Source organism: Hylaeus volcanicus, chromosome 1 (genome assembly GCF_026283585.1).
Source record: "Hylaeus volcanicus isolate JK05 chromosome 1, UHH_iyHylVolc1.0_haploid, whole genome shotgun sequence".
Taxonomy (NCBI): Eukaryota; Metazoa; Arthropoda; class Insecta; order Hymenoptera; family Colletidae; genus Hylaeus; species Hylaeus volcanicus.
Window position 1 is genome coordinate 1,649,866 of NC_071976.1, and position 14,588 is coordinate 1,664,453.

Here is a 14,588-nt window from a genome sequence, read left to right on the forward strand (position 1 = left end):
TGGAGCAAAATTCTTTGACCATGTAGTTTACAAAATATGTGTGTAAACGAGTGTTCAAAGAAATGAAGAAAACGCTTATTTCGAGTAGCCAAGGATAAGTAAGTCAGCAACTCAAAGAAAAAAAATTCTACTCCACACGAATAGGAAGAAACTGATGAAACATCATTTACCCATTGACGTAGCCAGAACAATGCGGCTCTTGTTTAGCTATAGTCGAGGCTCGGCAGCTATTAAACGAACTGGCACTACTCGAACGATTCCCGAGGAAAGAGGAAACGGGATCGGTGGTCCACTCGTCGGTGTACGGGATCGGGTATGATATCGAGCTTTGTAGCTGGCCAGATAAGAGACAACGACAGCGTCAGTCCAGCACCATCACACAAGGCGACGCCGTCACCACCACCGCCCCCGGGTGGTAGATTACGGAATGCAGGATCAATATCCATCGTGGTAGGTGTGGCGGATGGCAGAGGGTTCCATCTTCGGCCGCCCTCCTCGGTGCTTATTGGTCGGAGAATCGGTACACGGGTTCTGGTTTCCAGGCTGAAACCCGTACACCGTTCTGGGTAAACGGGCGGAGCTTGCCGTTTCTCCCCGAGGACCTAGTGGGGAGAAGCCATCGGTGCTCCTGGCAGAAGGCCGAATCGTAAATCATGACCAGTCGGTCGCTCGAAGCGCATCGTGACAAACAGCCTGAAAACCGTTGGAAAACATTCGAGACCTCGGGATCGATCGCGTCTACGAGGCAATCTATAATTTCGTTTCTATCGGGCCGATTCGTTAGCCAGGAGACGTTCGCGCGAACCGTTCCCAGTGACACGAGCCACCTGTTCGGATCGACGAATGGATCTAGAGACCAACCGATCGTGAAGTTTTAATGTGAAACGTGCGGGGAAAGCCCTGATCACCGAGTGATAGATTTCTACCAATCAAGAGGAACAGATCAAAGCCTGTTTTCTCGAGAGCGATCATGTGCAGCAACGAGAGTCCTCCTCCGTCGAAGGAGCCGCTGGCCGTCGGTCTGGGCAATCCAATGGCAGGCTTTCTGCCTGGTCTCGAACACTATCGTTTGCAATTGTACCATTACGCGATGGCGGAGCGACTGAGGTTGGCTCAGCAGCTGCATCCTCAGCATCCAGGTGTCGGTCATCCGCCGTCCAGTGCTTCTGCTCACTTAGGGATGAGTCCTGGATTCCCAGCACCGCTGCCTCTGTACCCGGCGGCGGCTGCCGCGGCGGGCTACCCGAGTAGATTGGCTCTGTCCATGGCTCTGTTGCATCCTCATCATCAGCGAATACCAGAGGAGCCGAAGCCTCAACACAGCTACATAGGATTGATCGCCATGGCGATCCTGTCGTCGCCCGAGAAGAAGTTGGTGCTCTCCGACATTTACCAGCACATCCTCGAGCACTATCCGTACTTCCGTACCCGCGGCCCAGGTTGGCGGAACTCCATCAGGCACAATCTGTCGTTGAACGACTGCTTCGTCAAGTCTGGGAGAAGCGCGAACGGGAAAGGTCATTACTGGGCCATCCACCCTGCCAATCTCGAGGACTTTCGACGTGGTGATTTCCGTAGACGCAAGGCGCAGAGGAAAGTCCGCAGGCACATGGGGTTGGCGGTCGACGAGGAGCCCGACAGCCCCAGTCCACCTCCTTTGCCCGCCACTCCGCCTCCGCCGGCAACCCTTGGACCCGTCGCGTCGCAGCCCATACCTGGAATCTGGACGCCTCATCATCACCATCCCCATCACCAGCAGCAGCAACAGCAACAGCAGGGCCAACAGCAGACGTTTCAGAGTCAATCGCTGCGACAGTCGTCGTTTCAACCCACGAGGAAGAGACAGTTCGATGTCGCGTCCCTGCTCGCGCCTGACGACCAACATCAGATAGAATCCGATCTCAGGCCCGTCAAGTCGAGGAGGTTCAGCTGCAGCGAGGACGAGCTCCACGATCTCCAGGAGCCTGACCAGGACGAAGAGGACGTGGACGTGGACGTCGTCGCCGAAACGAACGCTCTCCCGTCGCCCAACACCCCGTCGGTCAGTCCCGACGCCAAAGTCATCTCCCCCGACGGCCACTGGACCAACCAGGGTATACAGAACACCAGCCCCCAGCTAGCGGGATTACACATTCACAATCATCTGCAAGTCAGGAGTTACTACGTGTCCGCCGCCTCGAGTACCGGATCCAGCGTCTAATGGCCCGTAGAACCTAGTCGTCGTGCTCCAAGTGTCCTGGATCGTCCCCGTACCTTCGTACAGCGAGCCTAACGAGTGACGAAGCTGACGGGAAACGAGTTTCGACTTTGGAAATTCCTTTCGTTCCGAGAAACAAACGAACTCTTCGGGGTGTCTAGGCTCCAAAAAGAAAGAAAGGAAGGCAGAGAATCCTTCTGGCTGACTAGTCGTGCCAAATAACGAGATCGTCGAGTTCCTCCGATATGCCAACTTAAGGTTAACCTCGGGTTTGAACATTAGTGTAGTTGTCGTCGCACGGTGGTCAGCGTTATCAGTCGAATCTTAAACGCGGTCTCCTCGTGAACTTTGGTAACGAACAATCAATTCCCACGTCGCTTTCGCGAAGATTCGACGTTCCGTTTCGAGTCCGGCACTCGAATTCCATGTACCATTGCAACACGTGTTAGGGAAAGAATATATGTGTATTATATAAATAAATGTATAAGGAATGTATGGTATGCTCCGAGATTCGAGGGTAGAATTTCACGCGTACGCTCGCTGGGAACCTGATCCTTCTACTCCAATCGTTAACCTTTCGCGACGTTGCGACGATTCCAGAGGAAAATGTTTCCAAGTTGGAAGCTTTCCCGAAGAAGCTCGGTTGGTCTTGTTGAAAGAAAGAAATCTTATCGCAAAAGGTTAACCGGTAATGTACGCTGGCCTCGAAAGAACTCGTACCACGTCGAACGAGTAGTCGCCAATCGTCTCGCGCGTCCAATCGAGTTCTACCAATGGGAACTCGATGCGCGGCTACGCGTTTGTGGTGGGATACGAGTGGCACGGCCAGAAATGTCAAATAGAGGAGGGGGCGATGTTTTTATTTTTGTTTATTTCTGTAAACGTTTTACTTCGATATAAACTCAAATTTCTTAGCGAATCGAGCAACGAACCATGTTGGTTTAGAAATGTGCGTCAAACGTTATCGGTCTTCGTCGAGGTGTTGCTCGATTTGTCATTGCTGCCTTCTGGTGTATTTTCTTTTATCCAATCGTGGCGTTCTACTCGCGAGTCTCGAGGTTCTTGTAAATATAGAAGAGAAGCCACGAGATGATGTCTCGCTCGATACGTGATTCCATACTCGTTATGGGGTTCCAAATTGTGTGGGCATTGCATCAGACTGAAGCGAACTCGGCTGTTCAAAGTGTAATATAAATCGTTTAAAGTTTAATATAGCTCATCTTTATTATCATCCGTGTATCGTTTTGGAACGGTATGAAAAACGTGTACGAAGGTATATCCCTCGCCCTGCTGTATGTATGTATGTATGTATGTATATGTACCTATATATACGTGCTTACGTATAACCGAGATGTATCACGACGTATTACACACCTCAGTGCGTATATGCAAAGACAGATCGTGGTATGGTCGCTCCGTAAGCAAATAAGACACTGTTTTTTAAAGATCACCTCACGCAATGAAAGAAGAACTGTCGAACTGTCTCTCTTGATTCTCAGCGCGGAACTGCCGCACTGGATGCAATTGAAGTTGAATAAAGTTTCTGTTCCCATGAACCAGCTCTTTGTGAATTTTACCTGCTCCGTATCGCCGCGCGTGTAAGTACATTTCTTGGAGTAATCATGTTTAGACGATTCTTTCGAGTAGGCAACCGAGTACCTGGGTCTGCTACAGTCTCTCTTTCCATTTGTTTAGGTATCCAATAATTTGCATACAGAAAAGATTGTCCATCGAGCAATTGCTTCCACATCGAGGTGAAAACTCGATACGCGACTACTTATGCGTCCACCGAAATGCATAATAAATTATCGAACGCATCGAATTAGCTTTGAAATGTGTTCGGGCAGTGTGATAATGATGTCACCGTGTTGATAGATGCCTCGATATACGAGTGCACAGCAGTACTCTTGACACGAATACCTTAGCTATTTTTCTCACTGTTTCAACGACTTCCACGAAGCGCAGAAAAATGCGAAAGTTGACACAAACATTCCGTGTGTATTTGCGCGCCGATGGAAAACGCGAGGAGCCTGAGAATATTATTTGTCCCGATAACAAACATTCTGCCGTGCCCATTAGGTTATACCACGCGAGGAATACCGAGTATTTGCTGCACGCTGCGCGAAAAATACGTGGAAAGTTTGCCAGTCCGCGGTACAAAGATACAGATCTCGTTAGGAAATGGTATAAACGATAGATCGTCGAAGAATCGTGCACGTTGAAAGTAATCGAGTAAAAGGAGAAACAATATGACGAGATTAACATTTCGCGTCTGTATTTCTCGTAAAACAGCGTCCATAGTTATCGTCAATTTGTTATTCAAACGATGAACGCCGCAAATGCATCGAATATAATAAATATTATTGTGTCGTTATCGAAATTTTGCATTTATTTTAAAAATATGGATCTTCTTTTAGCGTTTTTCCTTCGTTTCTGCGGAGTCACCGCTAATCGAACCATACTTTCAGACCCGTACGCGTCTCTTTAGATAGTCCTGTTAGATAGGCCTGTCTTCGGGTTTGATAACAGGTCGAGAAATCGTATGCCAAAATATTTTAGCATACAAATAGGACAGATAACGAGGAATGACGTACGAACAAAATTTCTGTTAACAGTCCTGCTCGCTCGCGCTGTCGCCAACAATTTCTCGTAATCGGCACATTATTGACGCAACGCGCTTTACGATGCGATTCCTTGCAATATTTATAAATAGAAAAATTACCATCGAAGAAACGGAATAGATATTTTTACTTTTTTTTTTTCGTTTGCGAAAGTTTAACAACGGTCCAAGTTGCGACGCGGTGAGTTTTCATTGTTCTGCTGTATTTCGTTGCTTTATTTCTGCTTCGCTCGAGGATAAATATATGCGAGTGCAAATACGTGTACATTCAAATACACAGCTACTTTTATTTTTCTCCAAGGGGGGTAATGCTAGATGCTATCGATGCGTGTAGCATTAAGCAGTATACATTATTAATAATTCTTGCAGTGGAACAGGAAACCTTCTATGATTCTCCAAACACGCAAGATATTTTTTCTTATACGTAATGTACGTATCTAATTCTTTCAGATCAGATACGGGCAGAACGAAGCTTGCAAAGTAGCAAATAGCCTTACACTTCGATTAAACGTTACAAATAAATGGCTACCTCTACACGAAGGATAGCTCTATCCGCAAGAGAATCGTGTCCCCGTCGCTTATCCACGACTTTTCCACTTGGTTCCTGCTTAACGCCGTTCGATCTGTTTATGGCAAATAATTCTGCCTGTAAATCTCCACTAATGGGGAACACACTTGTTCCGAGGCTGTTGCTTGGAAATCCATAAGACAAATCCGCCTGGTAATCGGATAATCTGTTTTCCTCCAACTTTTCTTCGATGTTCCGTTCACAATGGGAGTGACGATGTTTAATCAAATCCTGACATTAGCATACCAGGAATCGATCGATCGATAGCGAGCAGTCTTGAGAAATTTGTCGCGAGATAATGCTCGACTGGAACAATTTATTCTTTCGATTTTTCTAACCTTGCCCTTTGAAAGGGTGCATCTATTATTTATAAAATCTTATTATCTATAATTTAAAAAAGATTTTCTGCAAAGCTATACATGGAATTTATGTAGACGATATAAGAATATACACGGATCGCGTCTAGATAGAAAATTAAACCGTTCTTCTCTGTATATGTGGCCCTCCTACGACCGTGTCCTTTTGCAGCAACAATGCAAGATTTGCCAGATCCTATCACAAAGTGTTCCATTGTCCCTGGTTCATCAAATGAAGCCATAAGCGATCGCATTGCGAGCGTCAACTTAATCCTCGACGGGATGCTACTATGCCACCGCAGAGCAGGGAAGCCAAACGACGGGAACGAAAGCAATTTGTTAAATATTGCTTCCGTCGATGTAAACGACACGAAGACAGGATCCACGATAGTTGTTGTTTTAAAGACGCGGTCTCCGAGATGCACAACATCGTGACGTAACAGTAAACATTGATATATCTGCATCGAGTTAAATTTTTCATTCTTTCGGAATAGAAAGAAATTTTTCCAGAGAATTGCTTTGGTGTATCCCATTCGTTTCAGTAGTTTCGTTCGATCAAGGTTCTGAGAAATCTCGACCACGACTCTGGTTCCCAAGCAGGGTGTTAGAAAAACATCTGGGCCGGCGTTTGCTTGCTCGATGGCCCATCTGAGCTATGCAAACTCCGTTCTGGTTTGTTGTTCCAAACCCACTAAGCGAACTATCGTTCCAAGTTTTCGAATATTTAACAAATAATGACGCGGCAGCGCTGCTCGTTCATCCTTGGAACGAGATCACGAACTCAAAGATGGATCGAGCGCCGACGTCCTTCAAACAACACGTTCCTTCGGTATCCCTTTGTCCCAGGATGATGGATCGAAATCGCTTCTGCTCCGCTTCAAAGCCAGCCACTCGGATCAACTTGTAGGCTGATATTAATTTCATTTGCAAGATTACAGTAAATAGAAGATGTATCTTTGCAATTATCAAGCGTTTACTTTTAATGTTTTACAACGAGTCCTTCGTGGTTCCACAAAAGCACGTTAAAATGGGAAAGGTACAGTTTAGATCTTTCCCTTGGAAGTACCAACGACAAAAGCTGGAAACCACAGAAACTCCAACTACTCTAAGCCGAATAAAGAACTGGAAAATTTGTTCCCCATACAGCAAAGCAAGTGCACAAAGTGTTGATCGAAGATCTAGATCGTCGCAGTTCCCTGCGAGTCAGGATGGGAATTCACGGTAGCGACAAACAGGAAGGCGAGTGTCGGTTCTGCTCTATTTTCACGTCCCTCAAAGTTTTCAGGGTCGAGGGAACGGGTCAAGTTCGCGGGAAGATCGCGTGCAGGATACGCGCAGCCCCGAAGATAATCCTTTTTGGAATCGTCTGGGTTCGATCGCGATGGATACCGTCGTCCCGGACGTATTTAGATCAGATTGGAGGATCGAACGCGTCCGCGTTGTTTGCAACGCGCTCGCAACGCGTCATGCATATACATCCACATAACCGATGATGCCAGGGGCAGGACGCGTGTGCATGTGGCGAGACTGGCTAGGATGCAACGAGTCTGGCGCGTCATGCACACCGGATGTTCGGTTGTATAGGTGCCCGGGGCGCGCAGCGGTCGATCGCAGATGCTGCAGGGACAGGAGAGTAGAGAATCGGCTCTGTGATCTTGTTACCTCGATAGTTGTTACTCTGCAAAATGGATTTGCGGCTGCGCAGATTAGGATCGGCTGCGGAGCGATCCCAAGGATGCTTCCCGCCTCTGCGCCCCATACAAATGGATAGCGTTTCGCGGTGGATGCCGGAGTCGAAACACTGAACGCAAAGGTATTTACAGTGGTACCATGTCAAGTTCGCCGTTCCACGGTACTCGAACCCTCTACATACAGATTTGATCGAATAATTCTAAACGCTAGGCCTTTTTAACGCCTGGAGAGACCGTAAACGTGCATCACCGTATGTAGAATCGTAGGATCGATACAATTGGAAGGAGAAGATCTCGTTCACCGTCGGTTCGAGCGCGATTCTCGGTCAGATATTCCTGGCACAAGGTTTTCCGTGGGATTCGGTGGCGAAGGCCTCGGTCAACACTTTTTGTCCCGCGGCGCAGGTAAAATATTAGCCGATCCTTGGAGTGGCAGACAGAACGCGTAAAATGGGATCTCCCTCGTTGTTCGTTGCGGACGAAGGCCCTTAGGAATGCTGACGTGAGTGCGAGTATCCGACCTGGCCCTCCTGGCACTCGTGTCAGGTGTTGCGCGCAATTCTAACGCCTAATAATCCATTTATAGCGGCTATTGTTGAACCTGGATGTCCCGCGATGTATTTTTAGGATCGATCCACAAATAAATCGTGATTCCCTCGTGCCTCGAATCGGGAGCAGACCCTCATCTGCCTACTTACGCATTTCCGGTGCACGTGAGTCCACCTATCGAAGAGGAAAATGTAAACGGTGGGAAAATAGAGCGGAACATCTCGCGTCTTCCTGATTTTGAATCGTCAGGCCGGCGTATTCGTTTCTGTTTATTTTCAGACGCATCCTTCTAGCCCTCGTTAAATTTCTAATTGCGTCGACGCGTGCGAAAGACGGTTTCGGAGCGGATAACTGTTCCAGCTAGGCAAGGTGACGGGGAATAATCAACGACTGCAGCAATCTAACGTTTACGTTCAACACGTCTGCCATCAAATCACAATATTGTTAATTGGAGGCGTCGAAGCGCGAAGCGAGGCGTCGCGTCGCGTTCACGCGTGCCGTGGGTCGCTTTTGTCGCGGCTGCGCATTAACGCTCATATTTCGCGCAATTATTTTTCCTCCAGAATGATTCCGTTGCCTCGATACCCCTGAACAATCGGGCCATTCCGAACTTGCCGGAGAATCGCACGGGGAGTCGTGGACCGGACCCCGCGGCGACGCCAGCTGCTCTTCGAATACTCCTTCGCGAAATACAAATACGCCAAACGCTGGCGACAATGGAGCGAAAAACATGTCACGTAGCCGTCGAGTACGACTGTTGCAAACCACTTTATTATCGTCCGTTCGTCTTGAAATAATTTCTGCCCGCGGGGTGGACGATTTCTTTCAGCCTCGTGCCAAACGAGGATTACGTAGGTTAAAAACCGAATGATTCCAGTGTGAAAATCGCGTAGCGGTGCGATGAATGTAGCAGGGCATACGCTGTTTGGAATTCGATTAGCGTGAGACTACTATAAATATAACGGAATTACGGCTCGACATCTCGCGAAAAATGAATTCCCTCGAGGACGCCTGTTTTGTTACACGGTCGCGCGAATATACACGCATAATAAACTCTATTTTCATAAGCCGTTGCTATACCGGGGCTAGCCATAATTTGATAACAATAGTTTCATGCTAAATTTCCTCTACGCGGGGAAAATCGGGTTCAGCAATGGCGCGGAGCGAAACTGCGTGAATTATCTTACAGTCGCCAATTTCGTCGCCCGCATATGTAGATCGTGCGAAACGTTGCGCGCATGTTGTAAAAAAATAAGAAAAACTCGTGGCATAAATTGGAAATATAAAAAAAAGCTATCCAAGTAACAAATTTATCGAAAGATAATACGTTCCGGTTTAATCGTCGAACGAATGCTTGCGATCAGAACACCGTAGGATATATTTTATCGCGATCGTAGATTGTCGATAAATTCATGGAGCAGACAGACGGAACGATCGCTGTTACCAAATATTTTCCAGCGACATCCGCATTATGAAGGCTATTTTCTGCCGACGAATTCCAAGCGAGCCGATATCGACGCCATTATTTATTTGTATCCGGCGTGTTGGATTGCTCGAATCAATCAATGGCCGCGTTCAATTCGAAACGAGCATTTGCTGGCCAGCGCGACAATGCATCGTCCTGTATCCCGTGTGTACGCTTTAACAGGATGCACGCGATGCAGCGGGATGATTTTTCGAATTGCTCCTACGTCTATTCAAATATAAATGAGACATTTCGTTGTCGGTGACTTTGGAGTACTTTATATTTATCCATGACAAAGTGATTGACCGAATCGAAAGGTTGCTAGTCCGATGCTCCGAAGTACGGGGAATCGAGGAATCGTGTAAGCAGCGATTCGAATTTTCCTCGAGCGTCGGGAAGTGGGCACTCGTGAGGTATTCGAGGGCACTCTATCCGGGTACCGTACTTAAGGGTGTAACCGAGCGCATGATCGAGCCACAGTTGCGGTGACTCCTCCAGTCCATGCGTCGCCTCCTGGAGGACTCTCCTCTCGGTCAGGAGAATAAATCGGAAACAAATTCGGCGTGGAAGGGCTCGGGGTAACCGAGGGGGTCGCCTACGATTGTCTCGTACGACATAATGAGATTCGGCCGTGCGTGAAGCCTGGCTGGATTCAAAGTGGCCCGTAGAAAGCGTCTCGAGAGAGCCACACGCCGCAGGTCGATTGTCCCGGACGCGTCGATGCAGCCTGAATTTCGAATTCCCGTAAACACCCCAGTGTATTAAGATGCCTACGTGCCCTGGCGTACGCCGGAGACGCTGCGCTATTGGACATTCGAGATGGAGACAGGAACACGATTCGCGGCGATACGTCGTCGCGAGCTGAGAGACTTGCGAATGTCGGTCGAACGATTCACGCTCAGAAAATTCGGTGAAGATTCGATTCGCGTATTTGTACTGTTGGGAGATGGAAAGAATATTAGCGGGACGGTAAGACGGAATCTTCGTTTTTCACCTTCGACGCTCTCGTAGTCCCCTTATTCCCCCCCCTCGTCGTTTGCTGCAGGTGTTTACACAGCTCGCTTCGCATCATCTCGCTTTATCTCGACGCGTTTATTTCCCGTATTTGTTATTTAAATACCAATAATATGCTACAATGAAAGATGCACATGCGTAGAAGCGTGACTATCCCACTGCTGGCAATCCTACTCGAATTCCTTCCGCTGATCTTCTTCTCATCTCCCAAGGAACGTATCTCCCGTTTAAATCGAGGTCCTGCGCGCGAAGGCACAGCGGGTAAACCGATCTCGCAATCGGTAGAAGAGTTCGATCTCTGTGGGGCAGATCTAACCGGCTCTACGACGGCTGCGCGCTACTCGAGACGTTTCAAAAAGCGAGCAAAAGACAAGAACGCCACTTGTACGATATATATATGCACACGGTCCTCGTATGACCATGCTCCTGGTCTGTGTTTGCCGTGCGGCTCCCGGTAGCCATGCAATCGAGGTGTCTTCCACGGTATTTCTTTGCACACGCACGGCTTTCTTTGCCCCTCGAGCGTGTACTTTTCCACACGCAGAGCGGCAGAAGAGGTCGAACGCAACCGCGTGCCCGGCTAATGGACGCCACTCGAGACCACTTTGGCCGCGGCAAACATCGACGACGTTTCTTGAAAACCCATCCGCGACTCTTGCCTCTTACCTTTTGCCTCCTCGCTCCTTTGCTTCCTGCCTGTTGCACCGAAAACGCATCACGGTAACGTCGTAACTCCCGCTGTTTCGATCGAGCGTTAAAAAGTTGATTCTCCAACTTGGCGACGACAGCTTCGACCTCGCCGAGACGCGACGCGTCATCCCACCCTCTTCTTGTTAGGCACACGCAGACGACGAGGAATTCTTACTGGAAACTTAACCCCGGAAAAGAGTGGGGTTTTGTTTAAAAGAAATTATTATTTTATTGGATCTGGGACGAGCGTCAGGTTCGCTAGTTTCGCCAGTTAGCTAAATAGACGAAACTTGGTAGTCCGATTCCGAATCGAGGTGCCGATCGTATCCCTTGGGAAGACGGTTACCGAGCCCCGCGGCAAATTTTACCCTCTGCTCCCTGGGGACTGCCTCGGCAACGAGCGTTTAGGCCACTAATACACGCATTACTATCTGGCTACTTTGTGCCCTGAGCCATTCTTTGAACTCGCTCGCTTTCGCCATAGGATTAACCCTTTGCATTCGGGGACTTTTTTCCTGGTATCTATCAGCAACTCGAGACGCTTTCTCAGCATTCGACACTTGGAGTTCTAAAAAAATTAAACCTAAACAAGCATTATTATCGGTTGACTTACTGCGCCGAACCTAGCGATGACCGAGAGTCACCTCTCGAGCGCAAAGGGTTAACTCGTCGGGAAAGTTGCCGAATTCGAGCCACTTCGCGCTGTCTTTCGGCGACATTTGTCGTCCCAACCAGCACATCGATCAATTCCCTTGTCTTACACCTCTCTTAAATGTCGCGTCATTGCGTCGTAACGAAGCGACAAGTTACACGCACTTTTGCACCTGCCATCGCCGCAGATGCATTGATCACCTTTTTCCATCTCTCTTTTTCTTTCTTCCGGAGCAGCGACATTTGCGAACTAACCGCGCGCCATCGTTAATTAATATCAACGTCTTTACGCCAGTCAAACGAAAGGTTTCATCGACGCCTGTCCTCTGGCGCATGCGATCCGCGGTGAAAGAAAAAAAAAAAAATATCTAATGACTTTATTCAACGTCACCGGTCCTGTAATTACCCGCAGGCTGGCGTGCAGGAGGAAACGTCGGCCCCCTCTAGCGATTAGCAATCCCTCGGTGATTACCAAGTTAGCCTAAATAGGGTATAGTGTTTAGGGAGAGTCTACGTGGACCCAATGCTAATCGCCGCCAGTGTGTAAGGACATACGCGCGGCGGTTCTCGAGGGGCGGCATGTGTCGTCGGTTTAACTATTGTTTCGGGGAAACACGTCCAAGGATAGAGGGATAAAGAGGAAGGAAATGAATTACGACGATTTTTTAGTCGAATGCCAAAGGATCCAGACATCGACGTAGGTTTAAGTAGGTCCTGAATCCTGTGCTCCAGCCACTGCTCGGACCTTGAAATAAGAACGTTCCCAGTGACGGTGTCGGAAGCTCACTTGGGGTTAGTTTTGTGGATTTTGCCCCAGCGTGTAATGGGGCGGCGATGTCGTTTGAAACTGTTGGGACGTTCGACAGACACGAGGAACATTCGAGCGGCGTCGGCGTCGACGTCCGACCGTTCAAAGGGCAAGAAGCCTACGGGACGAAGAGGGATGCGATCGAGGGAGAAAGAGAGTGGAACTGGATGAAACGGGAGACTGAGTCAGGGGCGGTGCATGTCGGGAGCAAACTACAGCCGCCATCTTGCACGTGAACGGAATTTCTAAGGGATATACGCGACGGGGACGACTGGTGCGATCAAGACGTCGCAGGGTTCGCGTCTTCTCGTGGTCGCGTCCTCTCGATTCCCGGCCTCTCTGTGATTCGGATTTTCCACTCGAGTTAGCACGACATCTCGCGCAAATATTCGGACTACGGTTGTTAGACAGGACCTTGATATCGATGCTCGTGCTCTTGACGGTGTCGTGATAATACGAGAGTATATCGCTTGATGTTGCTTGCGAATGAAGAAGATATGGTAAGAAGATACTCAGGAATAAACCAGACATTTAAAAACGAAAGTATTAATCAGACCGGTGAATGACAAATATCGCATCTTTTTTACCGGCCACCATTAAAAAGAATAATACACAGCCAACCGATCGATTTCATCGAATATTAGTCGATGTTATAGCCAAACCCATCAAACGGACTTAACTAGCTAGTCGCCATTATAGATCCTTTAATATTCGCTCTATCAATGATACCTGTATCTTGCCTCTGAACAAAGTGCTATTATTTGTGGATAATTGGAGAGTATTCGATGTAGGGAACTTTAACGGAAGTGCAAATAATTAATCGGCTTTTAGGATACGAACAAATTGTTTGTTTGTCTATCGATCGTTGCTTTTCACGTGGCAAAGTACGTGGCAGGTGGAAGACCCCTACGAACGAACCTATTTGCCCGTCTTTGTAAAATAAACGCTCGCGGACACGTCCCTGCATACTAATTTCACCACCCACCGTCCCTCAGAATCAGTCACGATTACTCGCCACCGACCTGCCTTCGATTCTCCAGTCGTTCCTCCGCCTACGCGCCGACGGAACCCGAAACAACGAGGACCACGTCGCCAAGGGTGAAACGACGAAAATTATGTACAAATTCCCCGAGTGTTTAGGGCGTGATTTAACCGGGCACGGTAATATTTGCAGACTGGAGGAATCTTAATGGGCTGGCTTGCCGTATAGGACGCTTTTGTCAAAGGGTTCCGTAAATATTTGCGAGGTGAGTGTTCCAGTAGCTGACCATTTTAAGGAATCAGAATGCCGCGTTAAACGCTTGCCAAGGCAGCGACGAAACGAAGAAGAACGCTGTTTAGGGACGCAGAAATTGATAATCGTGCGTTCGTGGGTCGAAGAGCAGAGCGTTGCGAAATGGTTCTAGATTGCGCGTGTAGGAGAGCTCGAAAAATATGGACGGGCATTTGTGGATACGTGGGTACACAAGCGTGACGAAATTGTCCGTTTGTCGTTTTCATGGGTGCTACCGCCGCGTAATGGAGTGTCCACACTTCAGATTCATGAGGTGGCCCGCGGGACGACGATGAAGAGACATCGTCAGCGATTTCTACGAGTCCACAGATCAGATATTACCTTGTACTAGATGCGATTAAGACGAGTCGTCGACTGTCATTGTAGTTTTAGAATAGACGTAAAGTACGTTGTAATGTATTCAACGTTTCGTTAAAAGAAACGACACGATTATGGTCGTGCCGCAGTTTTGCGTTAGTCCTGGTACATAATCGTGAAGGGCGGAAGCGAAGAGATTAGACCAGACTCGGCTTCTGTCGCGTTGTTAAGAAGGATCAACGTTGACGGAACTAACCAACCGTAAGGATCTCTAAGGAGATCTCGCGCGGCTCTTAAAACTGCATAATCCCGTCGCCTTGCTCGATGGAAAGATTTCGTTGTGCCAGAAACAAGGACGAGCTGCCCAGGAACTCTAAGAAAATCTAAA

At 48.3% G+C, this 14,588-nt stretch overlaps 1 protein-coding gene across 2 annotated transcripts; it reads left to right on the forward strand.

The window, feature by feature from the left end:
* Window positions 1–414: 414 nt before the first annotated feature.
* On the forward strand, window positions 415–5,815 carry LOC128878480 (fork head domain-containing protein FD4). 2 transcript variants are annotated; one of them, XM_054126716.1, is made up of 2 exons: window positions 415–3,795; window positions 3,893–5,815. In XM_054126716.1, exon 1 carries the CDS (start codon window positions 971–973, stop codon window positions 2,198–2,200), a length of 1,230 nt encoding a protein of 409 aa, XP_053982691.1. In that variant the 5' UTR covers window positions 415–970; the 3' UTR covers window positions 2,201–3,795; window positions 3,893–5,815. The 2 variants fall into 2 exon arrangements, with proteins under 2 accessions (XP_053982691.1, XP_053982700.1); XM_054126725.1 differs by having other exon boundaries at window positions 5,268–5,811.
* The last annotated feature ends 8,773 nt before the right edge of the window (window positions 5,816–14,588 follow it).

What these genes read in the sequence shown, in the direction of transcription:
- LOC128878480 (XM_054126716.1), top strand. Translation starts at nt 971, where the DNA reads ATGTGCAGCAACGAGAGTCCTCCTCCGTCGAAGGAGCCGCTGGCCGTC.